Consider the following 19,517-nt stretch of genomic DNA (forward strand, 5'->3'; position numbering starts at 1 on the left):
CAGCACGGCCCGCAACACACGGAGCGCAGCGTCACGTGTAGACAGCACGGCCCGCAACACACGGAGCGCAGCGTCACGTGTAGACAGCACGGCCCGCAACACACGGAGCGCAGCGTCACGTGTAGACAGCACGGCCCGCAACACACGGAGCGCAGCGTCACGTGTAGACAGCACGGCCCGCAACACACGGAGCGCAGCGTCACGTGTAGACAGCACGGCCCGCAACACACGGAGCGCAGCGTCACGTGTAGACAGCACGGCCCGCAACACACGGAGCGCAGCGTCACGTGTAGACAGCACGGCCCGCAACACACGGAGCGCAGCGTCACGTGTAGACAGCACGGCCCGCAACACACGGAGCGCAGCGTCACGTGTAGACAGCACGGCCCGCAACACACGGAGCGCAGCGTCACGTGTAGACAGCACGGCCCGCAACACACGGAGCGCAGCGTCACGTGTAGACAGCACGGCCCGCAACACACGGAGCGCAGCGTCACGTGTAGACAGCACGGCCCGCAACACACGGAGCGCAGCGTCACGTGTAGACAGCACGGCCCGCAACACACGGAGCGCAGCGTCACGTGTAGACAGCACGGCCCGCAACACACGGAGCGCAGCGTCACGTGTAGACAGCACGGCCCGCAACACACGGAGCGCAGCGTCACGTGTAGACAGCATGGCCCGCAACACACGGAGCGCAGCGTCACGTGTAGACAGCACGGCCCGCAACACACGGAGCGCAGCATCACGTGTAGAGAGTGTGGGCCGCAACACACGGAGCGCAGCGTCACGTGTAGACAGCACGGCCCGCAACACACGGAGCGCAGCGTCACGTGTAGACAGCACGGAGCGCAGCGTCACGTGTAGAGAGTGTGGGCCGCAACACACGGAGCGCAGCGTCACGTGTAGAGAGTGTGGCCCGCAACACATGGACCGCAGTGTTATGTGTACAAAGCACATACACCTCAAGGTCCGGACTGCATGAGTCTACTGACCTGGATTCAATAGCCTGTGAAGAGTTTGCCCGTGTGACCCTCGATCAGCCAAGCCATCGCAGTCTGCACTCATTTTACATATGATTTTAACCACAAATGTCACCAAGAGCAGCTGTGGAGCCTGTGTTCCCAACAAGAGTAAATCACAGAGCATTCCTTCTGAAAACAGCACCACCGCTGCCTTCAGGTTGTGTGTGGTATTGCTGCTCGATCCCATTCACTTCTGCGGAGCTCTGTGTCAATACCAGACACAATCCATGGACAGATGTGACACTGTTGCCTGAAGAAAACAGCCATGATTTTCATATTCTTTAAATATAAAGCTAAATCTCCCTTTTTGGACATTTTTTTTCCTTTTTTGCATTCATGGAGTTATCCGGCGCCATTCAGAGCCGCTCGCTTCTGCACGGGTGTCGATGATGTTACGTCCTTACACACCGTGGATGTGCGCAGCTCTGGACGGCGCCGGAGAGCACCTTTAAAATATACTAAAATGTCTGACATTCTGCACCAGCCGCAGCTCCCACTAGCTCTTCTCCATTTTCCCCAGCGCGTGGATGGCTTTGTTTTCCAGCAGATCCACCTTCTTGTCACTCTGCAGCACAGCGTTATTCAGCATTGCCTTCACCAGAGTAGTGATGGGTACGGAATAGGCGGTGGGGAAGAAGTAAGAAATTGGGGCCATCGCCTTCTTAATGATCCATTCTGCAGGACGGGATTCCTGACGGTCACCCAAGAGAACTCTGTAACACAATGGGGGGGGGATGTGATCAGCATTATTGATCGCCCATCCCGGCACATTCCATTAATTTATGATCCAATACGAATGGGGACATTGGGTATTGCAGCATTTACCTACAAATCACTGCGATTACCATAATATTACAGAAATCAAATAATTGCTACTTACGCGGGTCTAAAGATGGAAAACCGGTCAAATCCAAGTTCTTCTACTTCAGCTTCCACTTCACCCTAAATATACAGAATATTTCTAATTAAGAGTTTCTGGGATCAGCCGCCATTGTGGAGGTTGCAGTCTACAGGGGTCTCTCTGCATCGGCTTTTACATAGTCCGTAAGGTGCTGGATATCAATGAATGGAAACATTCTTCATCATCTTCAGAATTCCTCAACATATGGCTGCCCATCTATTGTAAAACATGCTGGGAGCTGCAGTTTTGCAGCAGCGATATAGTGAAAAATTCTGACGGTAATAAAGAAGGTTTCCATTCTTGAAGGATTATTCCTTATGCCCTATGATTTGGGGATGATGAGAAAATGGAAAATGGTCTTAGGAGCGCAGGAAAGAGACTCAGACAAGAGATGGGTTTTAACATCCACCTGATGAAGAAGGATCCTCCGTCAAAACGCGTTGTGGTTTAACCCATCTCTTGTCCGAGTCTTTCCGGTACTCCTAAGACCGTTTTCCATTTTCTCATTGCTCCTATCCTCCATTGGAGGTGATTTGGGGATGACTTACTGATCGCTGGGGGTCCAACGTCTGGGTCCGCTAGTGATCTCTGGAGCCGGGCGCTTCAGAAACCCCCCCCCCCCCCCCCCATGTTGAAAGCAGAGGAGGTCCACATGTTCCACCTCTGCTCCATTCATTTTCTAGGAGACTGCTGGAGAAAGCTGAGAAAATTGATTCAGAGCGCCAGTCTCCAAATTGGTGGGTGTCCTTGCGGTCAGTAAATTATCCCCCCCCCCCCCCCCCCCGACAATAGATTTATCAGATGATGCATTTGATAAACTCCATAAAGCAGTTCTCCGGACTGACCTTCACCCTGAGATAGAGGAAGCTGCTCCCCTTGTTGGCACCTTTCGAAGATTCCAGATTAAAGTGTTGGCAGCCGCCCGCTTTCGCCAGCTGCGCCGACTTGAGAACGTAGTCGTGATCCACTCTGATAAATCCAGCCTGCAGCACACAACGCACGCCATTACATTACATCCAATACCTGGAAATTACTGCAAATAGTTTGGATTCTCAGTGCTTCGCCTTCTGTGAATGGAAACTAGAAGTTAAAAACAAAATTTACCCTGGAACTGTGCTGCTCACCCAGCTGCATGGCTTGTTACTATGTAGAAGATGTTTATTTTGTAAGGAGCATGGAATAGAAAGTGTCATTTAAAAGTTTGGAGCAACATGGCAACTTATCCCCCATCCATAGGAGTTAGGATAATTTACTGATCACTGGGGTCCCATCCCGGAGAGTAACTATACTGGTGCAGAGAGGATAGTGGTGGGGGCCTAAAAAAGGTCACTTTGACCCATTTACAATGATTAATATTAAAGGATTATCCCCATCTGCATACATGGATATCATCACACTAGTGTTTATTCAGCAGCTATAACACTATTTTTGTTTGTTTACAGCTCATTGCCTTGGAGACCGACCAATGCTGTTAAACAGAAAACGCGCAGTGCTTACAAGCTCTCTTCTGTTCAACCCATCATTACTGTTTTGCAGCTTGGCCAGGATCTCTGGAGTGCACCGTTACCTCCAAACCCTGGCCAGCTTCAGTGCAGTGCTTACAAGCTAAACAGCGGCGGTGGTCGGTCTCCTAGGCAACGAGCTGTAAACACAAACAAAAAGGAAAGGTTGGTATCTCAAGAACGGCTGCAGATTTTAGTAAGCAGTAAATGGATAAAGTGCTTGTTTATGAGAATAGGAATAACCCATTAAAGACCTGTGATATTTGGGGGCCTGTTGGATATTTTACATTGGGTCGAGCACATGCACCACTGATCCATTTATTGCCTATGGGACAGCAGAGTACAGCGCTGATGTAGTCTGTCCACCTCTCATCTCATGGTGCCATAAAGACATGTAGGGCCTCTGTGTGCCGCCATATAGAGCAACAGCTGAAAGTTTTATTTAATTAATGTTTTATTGTAAATGCACTTTAAATTCACCATCAGATAACATATGGCATGGCGTTATATTTGTCGGCTCATGTCCTTAAGGAGTCAAGCGCTGTGACAATTATTTGATTATTATTTAATGTCATTTATTGTGGCTGTCGATATTGCGGTATATTACGGTAGAACAGTGCCCACTTTGTCTCCAGTAACACCCGTGCGGGGCGCATTGTGCCATTATAATGCCAGATGATTATTTTATTACCTCCGAAGCGTGGAGACGAGCTGTAGCGTCCGGGTCTCACATTCCTATGCAGCTTTCTAGCGTCGGCGCCGCTACCCACGCTGACAGATCCTTGGCCTTGATTAAAGCGAGCCTCTAATTTCCCTGCCTTTCGTTCTGCGCTAAACGCCACTTAATAGAGTCCTGCCATCTTCAATTGTCCGCAGGAAATTAGAGTGACACAAATACCGGCAGCTTTCATTGCCCCCTTCAATCTGATTAGTCAGTCATTTCAATCCTACCCCCAGCTAGCGTCCCCCCACCCACATTCATTGTCCCCGACTTACAAGTGACACATTCTCCTTGAAGATCGGCCCAGTGAGTGCTTGGGAGCCCCTCGCAGCCTTAACCCATCATTCCACCTCAATGAACACCGCCTGACAAAATGCCCACACCTTTGTTTCTCTTGTTGCTTTGCAAAAGTTGATATATTGACGCCTGAGCCATCGCGTCCCCTTAATCCGATACACTTTCCCAAATCCTCTGAGACCCCAAGCGGACGGTGAGTAAGCCCCCTATTATCCTGTATTTAACCTATAATTACGCCATGCAGCATTTCCATGGTAGAGAATGCAAAACAGGACGAGGCCATACAGACACCTGCATTCAGCACAGAGGGACAGCGATACATAGCTTCCCCTAAATCGCTGAGAGTGTCCCTTTAAGTCCGTTTGTGAGATATCTGGAGCCTGCATTAGTAACAGAATGGCAAATAACAAGGACGACTGGGCTATAACCCAGCTTTCCTGGATTTACTGGCTTGCAACATGTCAATGTCTACAGTGGATCTAGGATTCTATTCATGAACCAGGAGGAACTGGATGAACAGGGGCATTGCAAGATGGCAGTGATCATTTTCAATCTGTGCATCCAGTTCCTCCTGGTTCATGCATACAAAGCTAGATGTCTGCAAGATTTCAGTGATTACCCAGTGATCACTTTAGATCTAGATGAAGAATGGATGAACAAGGGCCCTGCAAGATGCCAGAGATCACTTTAGATTTAGTTTCCTATTCATGAACCAGGAGGAACTGGATGAACAAAGGCCCTGCAAGATTCCTTTGATCACTGTAGATCTAGAAGAATGAATGAACAAGGGCCCTATAAGATGGTCAGTGATCAGTTTACATCTAGCTTTCTATTCATGAACCAGGAGGAATTGGATGAACACATGCTCTGCAAGATTCCAGTGATCACTTTAGATCTAGCATTCTATTCATGAACCAGGTGGAATCTGGATGAGCCGGGCTATAGGTCACGACAAGAAGGAAGATGATCCATCACAGGGTTTTACGATTTTGTTCTATAGTCTAGGATTTGCAATGGAACGGTTCTGATCATGGTGATCTATCGCTCTGTATGAGGACGGCTCGTCAGTGCAGATGGGCTCACACAATTTTACTAAAATGGACAAAGTTGCTCAGAATTCTAAGTATATTCTATATAATGTAATTTAATATCCTCCATATATTCAGTGACTGGATAGAAGTTGGTGCTCGCTGATGCATGGTTTCATGTGAGCGGACTTTGCATGCGACACATAGGACGTGATAATAGCGCAAATCAAAGGTTACTTTTTATCTTGGAGTACAAATGTCACGTCCAGATAAAATGGCAGTGGTGAGCGGAGACGTCCTATAATAAGTGAATGGACTTGTGATATTTATTAGGCTATGTGCAGACGTTGCGGATTCTGCTGCGTTTCTGGCCCTGCGGAAACGCAGCAGTTCCACAGACATGGTACAGTACCATGTTAGTCTATGGCATTTCAAATCCGCTGTGCTCGCTGCGTTTTTTTCCGCGCGGTTTTCAAACCGCAGCATGTCAATTGTTTGGGCGGATTCCGCATCGGTTTCACACCTTTAACATAGTAGAGGTGCAAAACCGCAGGCTAATCCACAGGAAAACTGCAGGTCACTTTACCTGCGGATCCGCGCTGAAAAACCCGCAAGTGAATCTGCAGCGTGTGCACATAGCCTTATGTGTCCTAGTTACAAATAACATTTACCAGAGCTGAACAGAATAAATAAGGTAGAGTGGCTCCATAATACATGGACACACAATACAGCAAAACAATGCGCACACAGCAGTGCCTGCATAAGGCTGTGTGCACACGCTGCGGATTAGCTGCGGATTCATCCGCGCGGATTTTGTAAAATCCGCAGGTGAAACCGCAGGTCAAAATACCTGCGGTTTTACCTGCGGATTGCTCTGCGGTTTGGCCCTGCGGTTTTTCATCTCCTCAATGGAGGAGATGGCAAACCGCAGAGGAATGCGCAGAAAGAATTGACATGTCAATTCTTTCTGCGGATTGAAAACCGAAGATAATCCGCGCGCAAAATTCCGCACTGCGGTTTTTGATTCCCATAGGGCATCATGGTCCTGTACACCGCAGTAGAAACTGCTGCGGGTCCGCAGCGGCCGGAACCGCAGCGTGTGCACACAGCCTTAGGGTAAGTTCACGCGAAGCGTTTTTCAGCTTTTTTTTCCTTCAGCAAAAAAAGCAGGTTTTTGCATTTATTTTGCTTGTTAGAATTGTCTCTTGTCATGCCATGCTGATAAAATTTAGTGTTGGGGAAGAAAAAAAAATAAAATAAAAAGAACTATTCTATAGAATCAGGTTTTAGTACAAAAACGCTGCACAACTTGATACCTGCGTTTTTTCACCACCCATTCATTCAATGGGTGAAAAACGCTGAAAGAAGTGACAAGCTTGTGCAAAAAAACATGCAAAGCACAAAATCCTGATAACAAAAAAACAAGCTGTAGGCATGAGATTTCTGAAATCTCATAGACTTTGCTGGTATTGTAAAATGCAGCTGAAATTTTGCATAAAAAAAATGCTGCAAAAACCCCTAATGAGAGGGGAGGAGAGAGAGAGAGAGAGAGAGAGAGAGAGAGAGAGAGAGAGAGAGAACCGCTTGGGGGGGAGCAGTCTGCGGCAGAGAGAGAGGAGAGGACCGCTTGGGTGGGCGGGGGGAGCAGTCTGCGGCAGAGAGAGAGGAGAGGACCGCTTGGGTGGGCGGGGGGGGGGCTACGGGGAAAGCAGTCTGCGGCAGAGAGAGGAGAGGACCGCTTGGGGGGGGGGGGGGAAAGCAGTCTGCGGCAGATAGAGAGAGGAGTGGACCGCTTGGGGGGGGCAGTCTGCGGCAGATAGGAGAGGACCGCTGGGGGGGGGGGGGGGGGGGGGGAAGCAGCCTGCGGCAGAGAGAGAGGAGAGGACCGCTTGGGGGGGGGGGGGGGAAAGCAGTCTGCGGCAGATAGAGAGAGGAGTGGACCGCTTGGGGGGGGCAGTCTGCGGCAGATAGGAGAGGACCGCTGGGGGGGGGGGGGGGGAAGCAGCCTGCGGCAGAGAGAGAGGAGAGGACCGCTTGGGGGGGGGAGCAGTCTGCGGCAGAGAGAGAGGAGAGGACCGCTTGGGGGGGGAGCAGTCTGCGGCAGAGAGAGAGGAGAGGACCGCTTGGGGGGGGGAGCAGTCTGCGGCAGAGAGAGAGAAGAGGACCGCTTGGGGGGGGAGCAGTCTGCGGCAGAGAGAGAGAAGAGGACCACTTGGGGGGGGAGCAGTCTGCGGCAGAGAGAGAGAGAAGAGGACCGCTTGGGGGGGGAGCAGTCTGCGGCAGAGAGAGAGAAGAGGACCACTTGGGGGGGAGCAGTCTGCAGCAGAGAGAGAGAAAAGGACCGCTTGGGGGGGGAGCAGTCTGCGGCAGAGAGAGAGAAGAGGACCGCTTGGGTGGGGGAGCAGTCTGCAGCAGAGAGAGAGAAGAGGACCGCTTGGGTGGGGGAGCAGTCTGCGGCAGAGAGAGAGAGAAGAGGACCGCTTGGGTGGGGGAGCAGTCTGCGGCAGAGAGAGAGAGAAGAGGACCGCTTGGGTGGGGGAGCAGTCTGCGGCAGAGAGAGAGAGAAGAGGACCGCTTGGGTGGGGGAGCAGTCTGCGGCAGAGAGAGAGAGAAGAGGACTGCTTGGGGGGGGAGCAGTCTGCAGCAGAGAGAGGAGAGGATAGCGGGGAAAGCAGTCTACGGCAAAGAGAGATGGAAGTACTGCAGTGGAGAGCAGTTTTCGGCAGAGAGGGGAGAGGACTGCGAGGGAAAAAGTCTGCAGCAGAGAGGGAAGAGGATCGCTGGGGAGAAGTCTGCAGCAGAGAGGACTGCGAGGGAAGCAGTTTGCGACAGACAGAGGGGAGACCAAATTTAGAAGGAATGACTGGGTACCCAGTTTCACTGCTCATTTTCCTTGTAGAGAGAACATTGCCCAACACATTAATGTTGATGTTGACTGGGCTGCAGCCTTTGGCAAAGACGTTTTTCTGGAGGGGCACAAGCTGGACTTCTGCATCCGGCCCATTACCCCATGCTCTCTACTAAATGTCTATGGCCAGCTGTAGACTGCATGGACACGACAGGCTGGAGAATAATTCTAGGTTTCGGTGCGGTACTCACCTCCCCAGATTTGGCTTTTGTGGTTCCAAGGCAGCAGAATCCCACGTCATGTTCTTGAAAGGCAGACGAATGCTCATCTAACTTCTCAAAGTCCACCACCTCCTGCTTCTGAGAAAGCCAAGAGATAGAGAGGATCAGCAAGCGTCCGGGGGTCCACAGAGAGCAATACGGGGGTATAATATACATATTACACACACAGGTAACATTGCGGCAGAGCTCCCCATTTATGATCACTCAACGAAGCAGCATAAAATGCACGACAATAAGCAGTGCGCTGATTGCCCCCCACCAGATCAGTGCATGCATCTCCTGAAAACCTCTGTGCTGCTGGGACTCTGATGCTTTTCCTATATTACTCTCTGTCTGTGACCTACTGGAAAGTCAAAACTAACCTCTCCTGAAATATTCTGTGCGGATCCCTGCTCCTTCCACCATATAACTCTCAGTCTGTGAGTCTCATAAGATTCACAGCACATTCCTCTCCTGAAACACTCTGTACTGCTGAGTATACTGATCTCCTTATCTTCTGATGCTAGGAACCATTCCTTCCACTGTGGAAACTCTGACCTGCCACAAGATCGATTCTCTCCTCTTCTGAAATACTCTATGCAGCTGGGAGGCTGCACCCTCTACTATGCAATTCTCAAGTCTTTGATCTTCCACTTGTCTGCACTCATCACGTGCAGCCCTGACCTAACTACTGTCATCAGTGGACAGGTCACTTTCCCACTCAAAATCAACATACCTCTCCACAAATACTCTGTGCTGCTGGGGGACCCTGCACCTTTCTCTACGTCACTCTCTGCCTGTGAGCTCCTACTTGTCCCTCTCTTCCATCATGACTCCTCAGTGGATCGGTCACTGCCACCCATAAGAGCCACTCACTCTTCCGCCACTGCTCTCATGGTTCCAATGATCTGATTGGCTGCAGTATGTTCTATGAATAAATAGAAGACATTATGTTTTATCACCCACCACATCTTTATAAGACTCATCCTCGAAGTTTAGCTGCCGGCGCCCGATGATGGTGACTTTACTGAAGAGCCGGCTTTGGACTATCTGCTTCAGAAGTTCTTTCCCCGTTTCTCCGGACGCCCCGAGGATGAAGCAGGACTTGTTCAGCTGCCTGTAATCTTCTTGCAGCGTCTTCAGGTCTTTCGCCATCCTGTGCTCAGTAAGGAAACGATGAACAGTCAGGTTTCTCCTAAATAAACCGCAGCCTGCAGGGAAAAATCGGGCTCAGAACCTTCTGCTGCTATAGTAACAAATTACAGACTAATGGATGAACAGCAGACACGACTCTGCGGCTGCCGGAGAACGTGCCGGGGGGCCCTATGTGCCAATATGATCGCAATCTACTCAAATAAGAGATGCACAGAGGGAAGGTTAAAGATAGCAAGATTGCTTTCTGCAAAAAAAAAAATGACCCCTATTCAGCCAATTAAGGGGGTCCCCTTCCTGGCATGTGTGTCTAGGGAGCACGTAAAGCAGGAGAAGCCCCCAGAGCAAAAACTAAACTGGGCACATAACTACTGCAGTGGTCCAGCTGCAAGCTTATAAGTCCCAATGAAAAAATTCCAACAAGGTGCAAACTATTTGGGGACTTTAAGAGTATTGGTCTTCTTGTATGGGCCAAATAAATGCTCCATGACCCGGGTGCGATCCGTCCGTCTTCTATCTAGGGGGCTCTAGTGCTTCATATTTCACCAATCGGCAGAAAGGGCCATTTTTATCCCTGTAAGAATGGAGCATCAGTGCGAATACTGGACCTGCGCTCCACTCATTCATTCCCTAGGGGACTGCGCTCAGCTTTTTCTGGCAGGTCACATATGGAATGAACGGAGTAGTATTTACGTGTGCCCCATTCTGATAGGGAAAAAGAGTTTGAGAGACATGCCACTGCGTCAACTTGAACATGTTGATCGAGCACGCCGAAGGCACCCTGTTAGCTCCCGAGCATGCCTAAATAAGGGTGGTTTCACACTTGCGTTTAAGGCCGCAGCTGCGGCCTGCGCACGGCCGCCGCTAAGCCCCGCCCCCTGCCGTGCCTCCACCAGTAGCTCCGCCTACGGACGCATGACGCTGCATGCGTCCCCTATCTTTAGCACTGGGGACGCAGGCCGTGCAAAGGCATGCGTTCGGCAGCGCATGCGTCCTTTTGACGCTGCGCCAAACGCAACAGGTTGCAATTTGGTGCGCTCGGCGCAGCGTCAAAAGGACGCATGCGCCGCCAAACGCATACCTGCGCACGGCCTGCGTCCTCAGTGCTAAAGATAGGGGATGCAGGACGCATGCATGCAGCGTCATGCGTCCGTAGGCGGAGCTACTGGCGGAGTCACGGCAGGGGGCGGGGCTTAGCGGCGGCCTTAAACGCAAATGTGAAACTAGCCTAACACTGTCTCCGAGCACGCTCGCTCATCACTAGTTAGCAGCACTCCTTTAAATACAACATCCCTTTAAGGGTATGTGCACACGTTGCGGATTCTGCTGCGGATTTTGCTAAATCCACAGATAAAATGGCCTGCGTTTTTACACCTGCAGATTCCTATAATGGAGTAGGTGTAAAAACGCTGCAGAATCCGCACAAAGAATTGACATGCTGCGGGGAAAAAAAACGTTTCCGCACGGATTTTTCAGCAGCATGTGCACAGCGTTTTTTATTTTACATAGCTTATAATGGTACTGTACACCGCAGGAGAATCTGCTGCGGATCCGCATGGCCAATTCCGCAACATGTGCAGACACCCTAAGGCTATGTACCCACGTATGCAGAAAATTCCTGACTAAAAACCGGACTCCTTCCCAGGAAAAACGCGTTTTCTTTCCACGCTTTTTTTGCGCGTTTTTTTTTGCAGCGCATCCCCAGTCTCATAGAATATAGTTGGAAATGCATTTACCACAAAATTAATGAACATGCTGCGTTTTTTACCGCGATGCATTTTTTATGCAGAAAAAAAACCGCATCATGTGCACAAAAATTGCAGAATGCATTATAAAAATGGGATGCTTAATGTATGCGTTTTTGCATGGAAAAAATGCTTAAAAAACGCTTATGTGGGCACACAGTCTCAAGCTTCACCATTGTGTGACATGCTAGTTTACAATATTAAAGTGTAAAAGATGCTTTTGCAGCTATATTTCCTTGCATCATATAAAAATGGTTGAAAGTAATCGGTGTAAAAAAAAAAAACTATTATGTGTATGCAGCTCCTATGCAGACTTATGTGTCTCACTGGTTACAGACTACAGAAACCCTGTGTAGGCGGATCCTGCAACAATGTAAACTACATTGCAGAAGAGTAGAACGAGTGGAGTAATTTCAGGTGCCGACTACACAGGGTTTCTTTGTAGTCTGTTACCATGGAGACATAAAGGTCTGCACTGAAGCTGAAGTCACAAGACTGTCGGAGATTTTTAGTCACAACTACTTACAAAGTTGATATCAGGACATGGATTGTAATATGGATGCCTCATTTTCAGATTTTCTTGATGTGTTTACAATGGAGGAAATGGCATAAAATCTGTTTATTTCAGGTTTATGTTTAGTCAGGGACCCAAGTACGGGATTATTTATAGAATATAGGGTCATACAGTGGGGTCTCTTCTATAATGAATAACCCCCCTTAAACTTTAACTTCCTGCTGAGGTTGTGCCGATGAACAACTAAAGAATGTTATTGTGCCGAGCTGCAGTGTAAAGCATGAGGGAGAAACAAAGCAGCAGCCTCGGATGAGGTGGGTTTCAGATTTTCATATACGATGCAGCCCATCTGGAGTCACTAATGATCGGGCAGGGCTAATGGACAATTTCCAATTCCTCACTGAACATCCCTTTAAGGCCACGTTCACACGTTCAGTATTTTACCTCTGTATTTGGAAGCCAAAACTAGGAGAACAATAATTAGAGGAAAAGTGTAATAGAAACCCGTCACCACTTCTGTATTTATCACCCACTCCTGATGTTGGCTTACAAATACTGGTGTAAAGTACTGAAGTGTGAACGTGGCCTAAGAGAAGTAATCCGAGGAGCAAATCAAGAAGTTCACTGCTGTACGGAAACTATTCCACTGTTTATTCACAGAGCACGCACTCGCTGAGCAATGCCAGACGACTACTCGCACAACCACACCCAGCATCCACAGTCAGAGCCGTGCATGGGCTCATGCTGAGCAAATACTAAACAAAGCAATGCAGGGGCCACATCTGAATAGCCTTCAGAAAACAAAATTAGGTGTAACGCCCCTGGCATTTACCCAACGTTACAAAACACCGCCCCTTAGGATCTGGAGGTACCTGTCTACAATCACAATGGGCCCGATTCATCCTTGGGGGGGTTTAAATGTCACTTTTCTTTTTTTGTGATATTAATTTTTTCCCCCCCGCACCAAGTTATTAAAAATATCGCACACAGTTCATGAACTTTGGCCAAATTTAAAAAAAAAAAAAAAAACCCCTTTCTTTTTTTGTGATTTTTTTTTTTTTAGAGCAAAAACTCACATGTTCCTTTAAAATGACGCATAAATCTATTCTATTATTTCTAAACACTGTTTTTCGGTGATTCCTTTGTATTCCCGTTCATACTGCACCCACACACACAAATAATACACCATTTGAAAGGTAAATGCTCCCTTCAGCAAGAAGCGAGCCAAACAAACCACACATTCACGATTTGATCATAGAGTACAGTTTAAACATGAATTTTCATAAACCTGTAGTAAGGAAAAATGACCTGCAGGTGGCACCAGAGTACCCCAAAGCACACTACCAACACATCTGTAAACATGCACTGCTTTTTCGATGATTACTTCACCCCACACGATACACCATTTGAAAGGTAAATGCTCCCTTCAGCAAGAAAACAGCCAAATAAACCACACATCCACGATTTTATCAATAAATACAGTTTAAACATTCATTTTCATAAACCTTCAAAAAGACAATGACCTGCAGGTGGCACCTCAACCGGAAGACATTTTTTGGCCTCTAATCATCAAACCAATTTATTGTATTACTATAATATTATATATATATACACATATACACACACACACCTGTCTGTGTTCATCAGCTCATGAAATTCAAAAGACGAGTATATTAGTGTGGCAAACATTTACCAACTTTTTAAAAAAATTCCCAATTGATGAAATCGGGGAAAAGCCATCTGGAGAGCCCAAACCATTATAATCATAAAAAGGAAAAGTGCCGTATGTTAAAAAGAAAAAGGTGAAAGTGAAAAACAGGCAAACTAAAAAAAAAAAAGAGACAAAAAAGGTACAAATGCAATAAAATGCTATGCCTATCACTGCTCCAATGCATCTAAAATAATAGTATTAAAAAAAAGCAACTTTGCAAATAGTCTTCATTAGAAGTTGCTTCCCGTTTTTTGTACACCGCTCCTATGCATCTCTGGTTACAAACGAACCCAAAACCGGCAACATTCCATACTTACTGATACAGGCGCAGGTCCAAACCAGCAGGATGCAACAAGCCACAATGTTATGTGTCGGATGTCATCCAGGTACTAAACCCTGATGAACAGTACCACACCTATCATGCAGGAGGGGAATGGCTGCTGAGTGTTATACCGCCACATAGTGCACCGTGCCAAATTACTGGTCACGCCCATACTATTAGACTAGGCCAGCTGCCCAGCGTTTCTGTAAGTGCACCACACAAAGCTCTCCAATGTCAGACAGCATCCTACAATACATGGGGTTTGTACCAGTAATTACGGCCTTCTCTGTCATTTTAGAAAGATTTAATTCCATTATCTGCGGTTTGTAAAGTTGGCACAAGACGATAAGGTTGCGAGCACGCACACTTTGGCTAAATTATCATTTTTGCAGGATGGAGCCAGCAGGGTGGGGTGCACTTAAACATTGCTAAGTGGTCTCTTGGATTTAAAGGGGTTGTGTAGGTCTTGGACTTATACATTGATGACCTATCCTTGGAGTAGGTCATCAATATCAGAAGCCCCTCTTTGTAGTCCCGCTGTGGCTGCTTGTGAACAGTTTGCTGATGCTTTGTATACTGTGTGCAAGCCATGCTCGGCTCCTATGGAAATGACCGTGATCTGAGCGGCAGCACCAGAGAACGGCCACTACACAGGGCAGCCGCTGTTCTGCAAAGTCACACGTCATGTGTCTGAACTGTGTGGAACGTTCCCACGGGTGCAGACTGTTTTACCAGGTCAAGGTTGGGAACAGAAATTTTAGAAATCTCTGCACTGTAAAATGACAGATCTGATATTTGCAGTATGTCCAGGCTCGGACTGGCCCATAGGGGAACAGGAAAATTTCCCGGTGGGCCCCTCTGCAGATCTGGGCCCCAAACCCCACTCTGTGGGCAGTACTTGGCATAATTCACTTGTTTCACCTTGTACAGAAAAATCATCATCTCATCATTCATTAATAAAACCACCCAGTTTATTATTAAAGGGAATCTGTCACTCTTTTTGCCCTATGAGCTGCCAGCACCGCCATCAGGAGCTTATCTACAGCATTCTGTAATGCTGTAGATAAGCCCCCCCATGTAACCTGAAAGATAAGAAAAATGAGTTATATTATACTCACCGGAAGGGGCGGTCCGGTCCGCAGGCGTCGGGAGAGGTCTGGCACCTGCCCACTGCAGTATTCTGCTCTGCCCTCAACAGGGCAGAGCAGTGCGCCTGCGCCGGAGCCACAACAGGAAGGGAAGAAGAGGTCCGCCAGACCAGACCGCCCCCTCCGGTGAGTATAATTTAACGTGTTTTTCTTATCATTCAGGTTACATCGGGGGCTTATCTACAGCATTACAGATTGCTGTAGCTAAGCCCCTGATGGCGGTGCCGGCAGCTGATAGACCCAAAAAAAAGGTGACAGATTCCCTTTCAATAGATATATATGTAAATTTGTGAATGAGGGTAGTGTAATATTTGCAGGTGAAAAGTGCACCCCCCCCAAAGTCAATGTTAATGGTGAGCCCTCGGCACCCAGTCCATCACTGAGCCCGGCTGTATATAAAGCTGTGCTGCAGATTCTATTCATAGGGTGACACTATTTTTTTTCATGGTATCTGCAGCGCTTCTTATTTCTGCAGGAGATCAACAGCGGAAACGCTCTATGCAAAACGGAACCTGAGCCTGTGCTCACGAGTTTCTAGAGTGATGAGTTTTTCCACATGGGACCAGTATTAGTTTTGGGGAACTTTTGGTATGTTTTGAACTTTTTTTTTTTTTTCTTTTCCTGAAATTATTTTTTTTTGCAGCCTTTTGATTGGACACTGCCTAGCTTGGAGAGGTTTGCTTCAGGATCCGCTTCAAAGAAGTGACATGTGGTTTCTTTAAGGAACAAAAAAAAGGTCAAGAACAAAAAAAAAACTCCTTCTGAAAGCAGATTTCCCACTGAAATGAATAGGAAGAATTTTCGAAAACGTTTGCGGAGCCGTTCAGGGTGAGTACACACAGTGCGGATTTGCAGGTAAAGTGACCTGTGGTTTGACACCTGGACAGTGGAACAGGTGTCAAACCGCTTCGGAATCCGCAGAAAGAATTGACATGCTGCGGATTTAAAACCGCGGGGAAAAGTCTGCAGCATGTGCACTGTGGTTTTTAAATCCCATTGGCTATCATGGTAATTCTAGGTGTGTGAGTGGCTGTTCGGCAGCATTTTGCACCTGGTCGGTAAGGTTCCATGGATCATTGGTCAAGTCCTGGAAAATCTCAGCAAAACGATTGATCGCAACGGAGTGTAACTGATACTGTTAATCGCTGCGCCTCTTTTTTTTTTGCACAACTGTGTGACGCTGCCCGGAGTATGGGCCTCTCTGGAGTTAGGATATAACGTACAGTCTTCCATACTTTGCGCCAAGGTCCCAGGTCTCCGGAGCAGGAATTACTAGATTTGCTCTAGTCTAACCCTATGGTCAGGGGACAGAAGACGCCTCAGGAGGACTGAGAGGTGGAGACCATAAAGCACTGACCTCCGGGAGCTTCGGACAGCCGCCAGCATGACTCTGCAGATCCAGGCCTGCCAGAGAGGGACGGGTTGTGTAAGATCACAACCTACTGGTGGCGCAACACCCTCCGCAATGTGCGAGCTCCTAAGACTGGGTGACGTGTATCAAGGGCGATCCTCCAGTCCGCCCCGAAAAGTAGCAACACCTTCCCATTACCACGATGGATGTGAAACGGATTTCATGGTGAAAAATTATTACATAAGACTTGCAATGTGCGATGGTGAAATGACGCGAGTGGCGATGACGCCATTCCTCAGGACCGGTGACCCGCTAAGCCACACATGGCCATAAGCCTCACGGTGAGAAGACGGGTGCACTCACTTTCTCCGCAGTAACCTCTTTTCCCATGGTTCAAAAAGGAAAAATATATATTATGGACTGTATATCCCAAGTGCTGGCTCACTTTATCTTTTTTATTAGCTTAGCCATGGACCGACATCTGCACCGCTCTAGGAAAGAAAAATGTACAGATATAAATCTGTCATAAAAAGCGTTTGCAGAATAAGGGGTTAATATCTCTGAAATGGTTACTGTGACCAGAACACTATAGACTCGGGCGAGTGTGTGGGGCGGAGGGGGTTAATGTGTAGCAGGAAGGGTCTGGCGCTGGGAGGGTTAATACCTTGGCAGCTCCGCGGGCTCTGAATGCTCCTCGTACAGTGATATTGCAATTAGGAGAACGAGGACCGATCCTCCGACCCAGCAGCCGGCGCCCCGCACCCCCGGCATAGAGAGACTCCCAGCACTGCGCCTCTTCCTGCCCTGCCCTGCCCCACGGCGCATGCGCGGCCCCACGCTCTACACATTGTGTCACCTCCATCCTGACAGTGCAGGTAACAGCCTAATGTACAGAGCAGCCCTGTACCGTATATACGGGAGCACTGACCGTATATAGCCACATAGAGGCGCCTCTGCCCAGTATACAAGTATAGAGCCAGTGTGACAGGGGTAATGCACACGGTGATGTCTCCATGGTGCGGGGGTAATGCACACGGTGATGTCGCCATGGTGCGGGGGTAATGCACACGGTGATGTCGCCATGGTGCGGGGGTAATGCACACGGTGATGTCTCCATGGTGCGGGGGTAATGCACACGGTGATGTCGCCATGGTGCGGGGGTAATGCACACGGTGATGTCGCCATGGTGCGGGGGTAATGCACTTGGTGATGTCGCCATGGTGCGGGGGTAATGCACACGGTGATGTCGCCATGGTGCGGGGGTAATGCACACGGTGATGTCTCCATGGTGCGGGGGTAATGCACTTGGTGATGTCGCCATGGTGCGGGGGTAATGCACTTGGTGATGTTGCCATGGTGCGGGGGTAATGCACTTGGTGATGTCGCCATGGTGCGGGGGTAATGCACACGGTGATGTCGCCATGGTGCGGGGGTAATGCACACGGTGATGTCGCCATGGTGCGGGGGTAATGCACTTGGTGATGTCGCCATGGTGCGGGGGGTAATGCACTTGGTGATGTCGCCATGGTGCGGGGGTAATGCACTTGGTGATGTCGCCATGGTGCGGGGGTAATGCACACGGTGATGTCGCCATGGTGCGGGGGTAATGCACTTGGTGATGTCGCCATGGTGCGGGGGTAATGCACTTGGTGATGTCGCCATGGTGCGGGGGGTAATGCACTTGGTGATGTTGCCATGGTGCGGGGGGTAATGCACACGGTGATGTCTCCATGGTGCGGGGGTAATGCACTTGGTGATGTCTCCATGGTGTGGGGGTAATGCACACGGTGATGTCGCCATGGTGCGGGGGTAATGCACACGGTGATGTCTCCATGGTGCGGGGGTAATGCACACGGTGATGTCGCCATGGTGCGGGGGTAATGCACTTGGTGATGTCGCCATGGTGCGGGGGTAATGCACTTGGTGATGTCTCCATGGTGCGAGGGTAATGCACACGGTGATGTCTCCATGGTGCGGGGGTAATGCACTTGGTGATGTCGCCATGGTGCGGGGGGTAATGCACTTGGTGATGTTGCCATGGTGCGGGGGGTAATGCACTTGGTGATGTTGCCATGGTGCGGGGGGTAATGCACACGGTGATGTCTCCATGGTGCGGGGGTAATGCACACGGTGATGTCTCCATGGTGTGGGGGTAATGCACTTGGTGATGTCGCCATGGTGCGGGGGGTAATGCACTTGGTGATGTTGCCATGGTGCGGGGGGTAATGCACACGGTGATGTCTCCATGGTGCGGGGGTAATGCACACGGTGATGTCACCATGGTGCGAGGGTAATGCACACGGTGATGTCGCCATGGTGCGGGGATAATGCACACGGTGATGTCGCCATGGTGCGGGGGTAATGCACACGGTGATGTCGCCATGGTGCGGGGGTAATGCACACGGTGATGTCGCCATGGTGCGGGGGTAATGCACACTGTGATGTCGCCATGGTGCGAGGGTAATGCACACGGTGATGTCGCCATGGTGCGAGGGTAATGCACACGGTGATGTCGCCATGGTGCAGGGGTAATGCACATGGTGATGTCTCCATGGTGCGAGGGTAATGCACACGGTGATGTTGCCATGGTACGGGGGCAATGCACACGGTGATGTCACACGGTGATGTCGCCATGGTACGGGGGCAATGCACACGGTGATGTCGCCATGGTGCAGCGGTAATGCACTTGGTGATGTCGCCATGGTGCAGCGGTAATGCACACGGTGATGTCACACGGTGATGTCGCCATGGTACGGGGGCAATGCACACGGTGATGTCGCCATGGTGCAGCGGTAATGCACTTGGTGATGTCGCCATGGTGCAGCGGTAATGCACACGGTGATGTCGCCATGGTCCAGGTACACACACCCCCAGTAAGTGCAGCTTTTTGTTAGTGTCACAGTGAGTGCATGGCCACTGCTGCCTATGCAGAGCACAGCAGACTGCATAAGTTATTCTTTTCCTTCAGCGCTCTGCAGAATTAGCAGTTAGA

The 19,517-nt window shown here is 49.3% G+C and overlaps 1 protein-coding gene across 5 annotated transcripts; it reads right to left on the bottom strand.

The window, feature by feature from the left end:
* Positions 1-967: 967 nt before the first annotated feature.
* On the bottom strand, positions 968-17,347 carry HTATIP2 (HIV-1 Tat interactive protein 2). Of its 5 annotated transcripts, none has more exons than XM_073578312.1 (6): positions 17,190-17,347; positions 9,549-9,738; positions 8,574-8,681; positions 2,772-2,909; positions 1,906-1,967; positions 968-1,738 (listed from the first exon to the last, which is right to left on the bottom strand). In XM_073578312.1, the coding sequence occupies exons 1-6, from the start codon at positions 17,294-17,296 to the stop codon at positions 1,522-1,524; spliced, it is 822 nt and encodes a 273-aa protein (XP_073434413.1). In that variant the 5' UTR covers positions 17,297-17,347; the 3' UTR covers positions 968-1,521. The 5 variants fall into 5 exon arrangements, with proteins under 5 accessions (XP_073434413.1, XP_073434416.1, XP_073434414.1 ...); XM_073578315.1 differs by having other exon boundaries at positions 9,549-9,793; positions 17,190-17,327; XM_073578313.1 differs by lacking the exon at positions 17,190-17,347 and adding an exon at positions 16,532-16,575.
* Between the last annotated feature and the right edge of the window lie 2,170 nt (positions 17,348-19,517).

This window comes from Dendrobates tinctorius, unplaced genomic scaffold (assembly GCF_039654945.1).
Source record: "Dendrobates tinctorius isolate UK_male_01 unplaced genomic scaffold, ASM3965494v1 ptg000059l, whole genome shotgun sequence".
Classification (NCBI taxonomy): Eukaryota; Metazoa; Chordata; class Amphibia; order Anura; family Dendrobatidae; genus Dendrobates; species Dendrobates tinctorius.

Bases quoted from the DNA above. Each gene is read 5' to 3' on its own strand.
- HTATIP2 (XM_073578312.1), bottom strand. From the start codon at position 17,296: ATGCCGGGGGTGCGGGGCGCCGGCTGCTGGGTCGGAGGATCGGTCCTC. The intron at 1,968-2,771 runs GTCAGTCCGGAG...CTGTATATTTAG, and splicing joins TCCTCTATCTCAGGGTGAAG to GGTGAAGTGGAAGCTGAAGT. The intron at 1,739-1,905 runs GTAAGTAGCAAT...ATTGTGTTACAG, and splicing joins TTTTCCATCTTTAGACCCGC to AGTTCTCTTGGGTGACCGTC.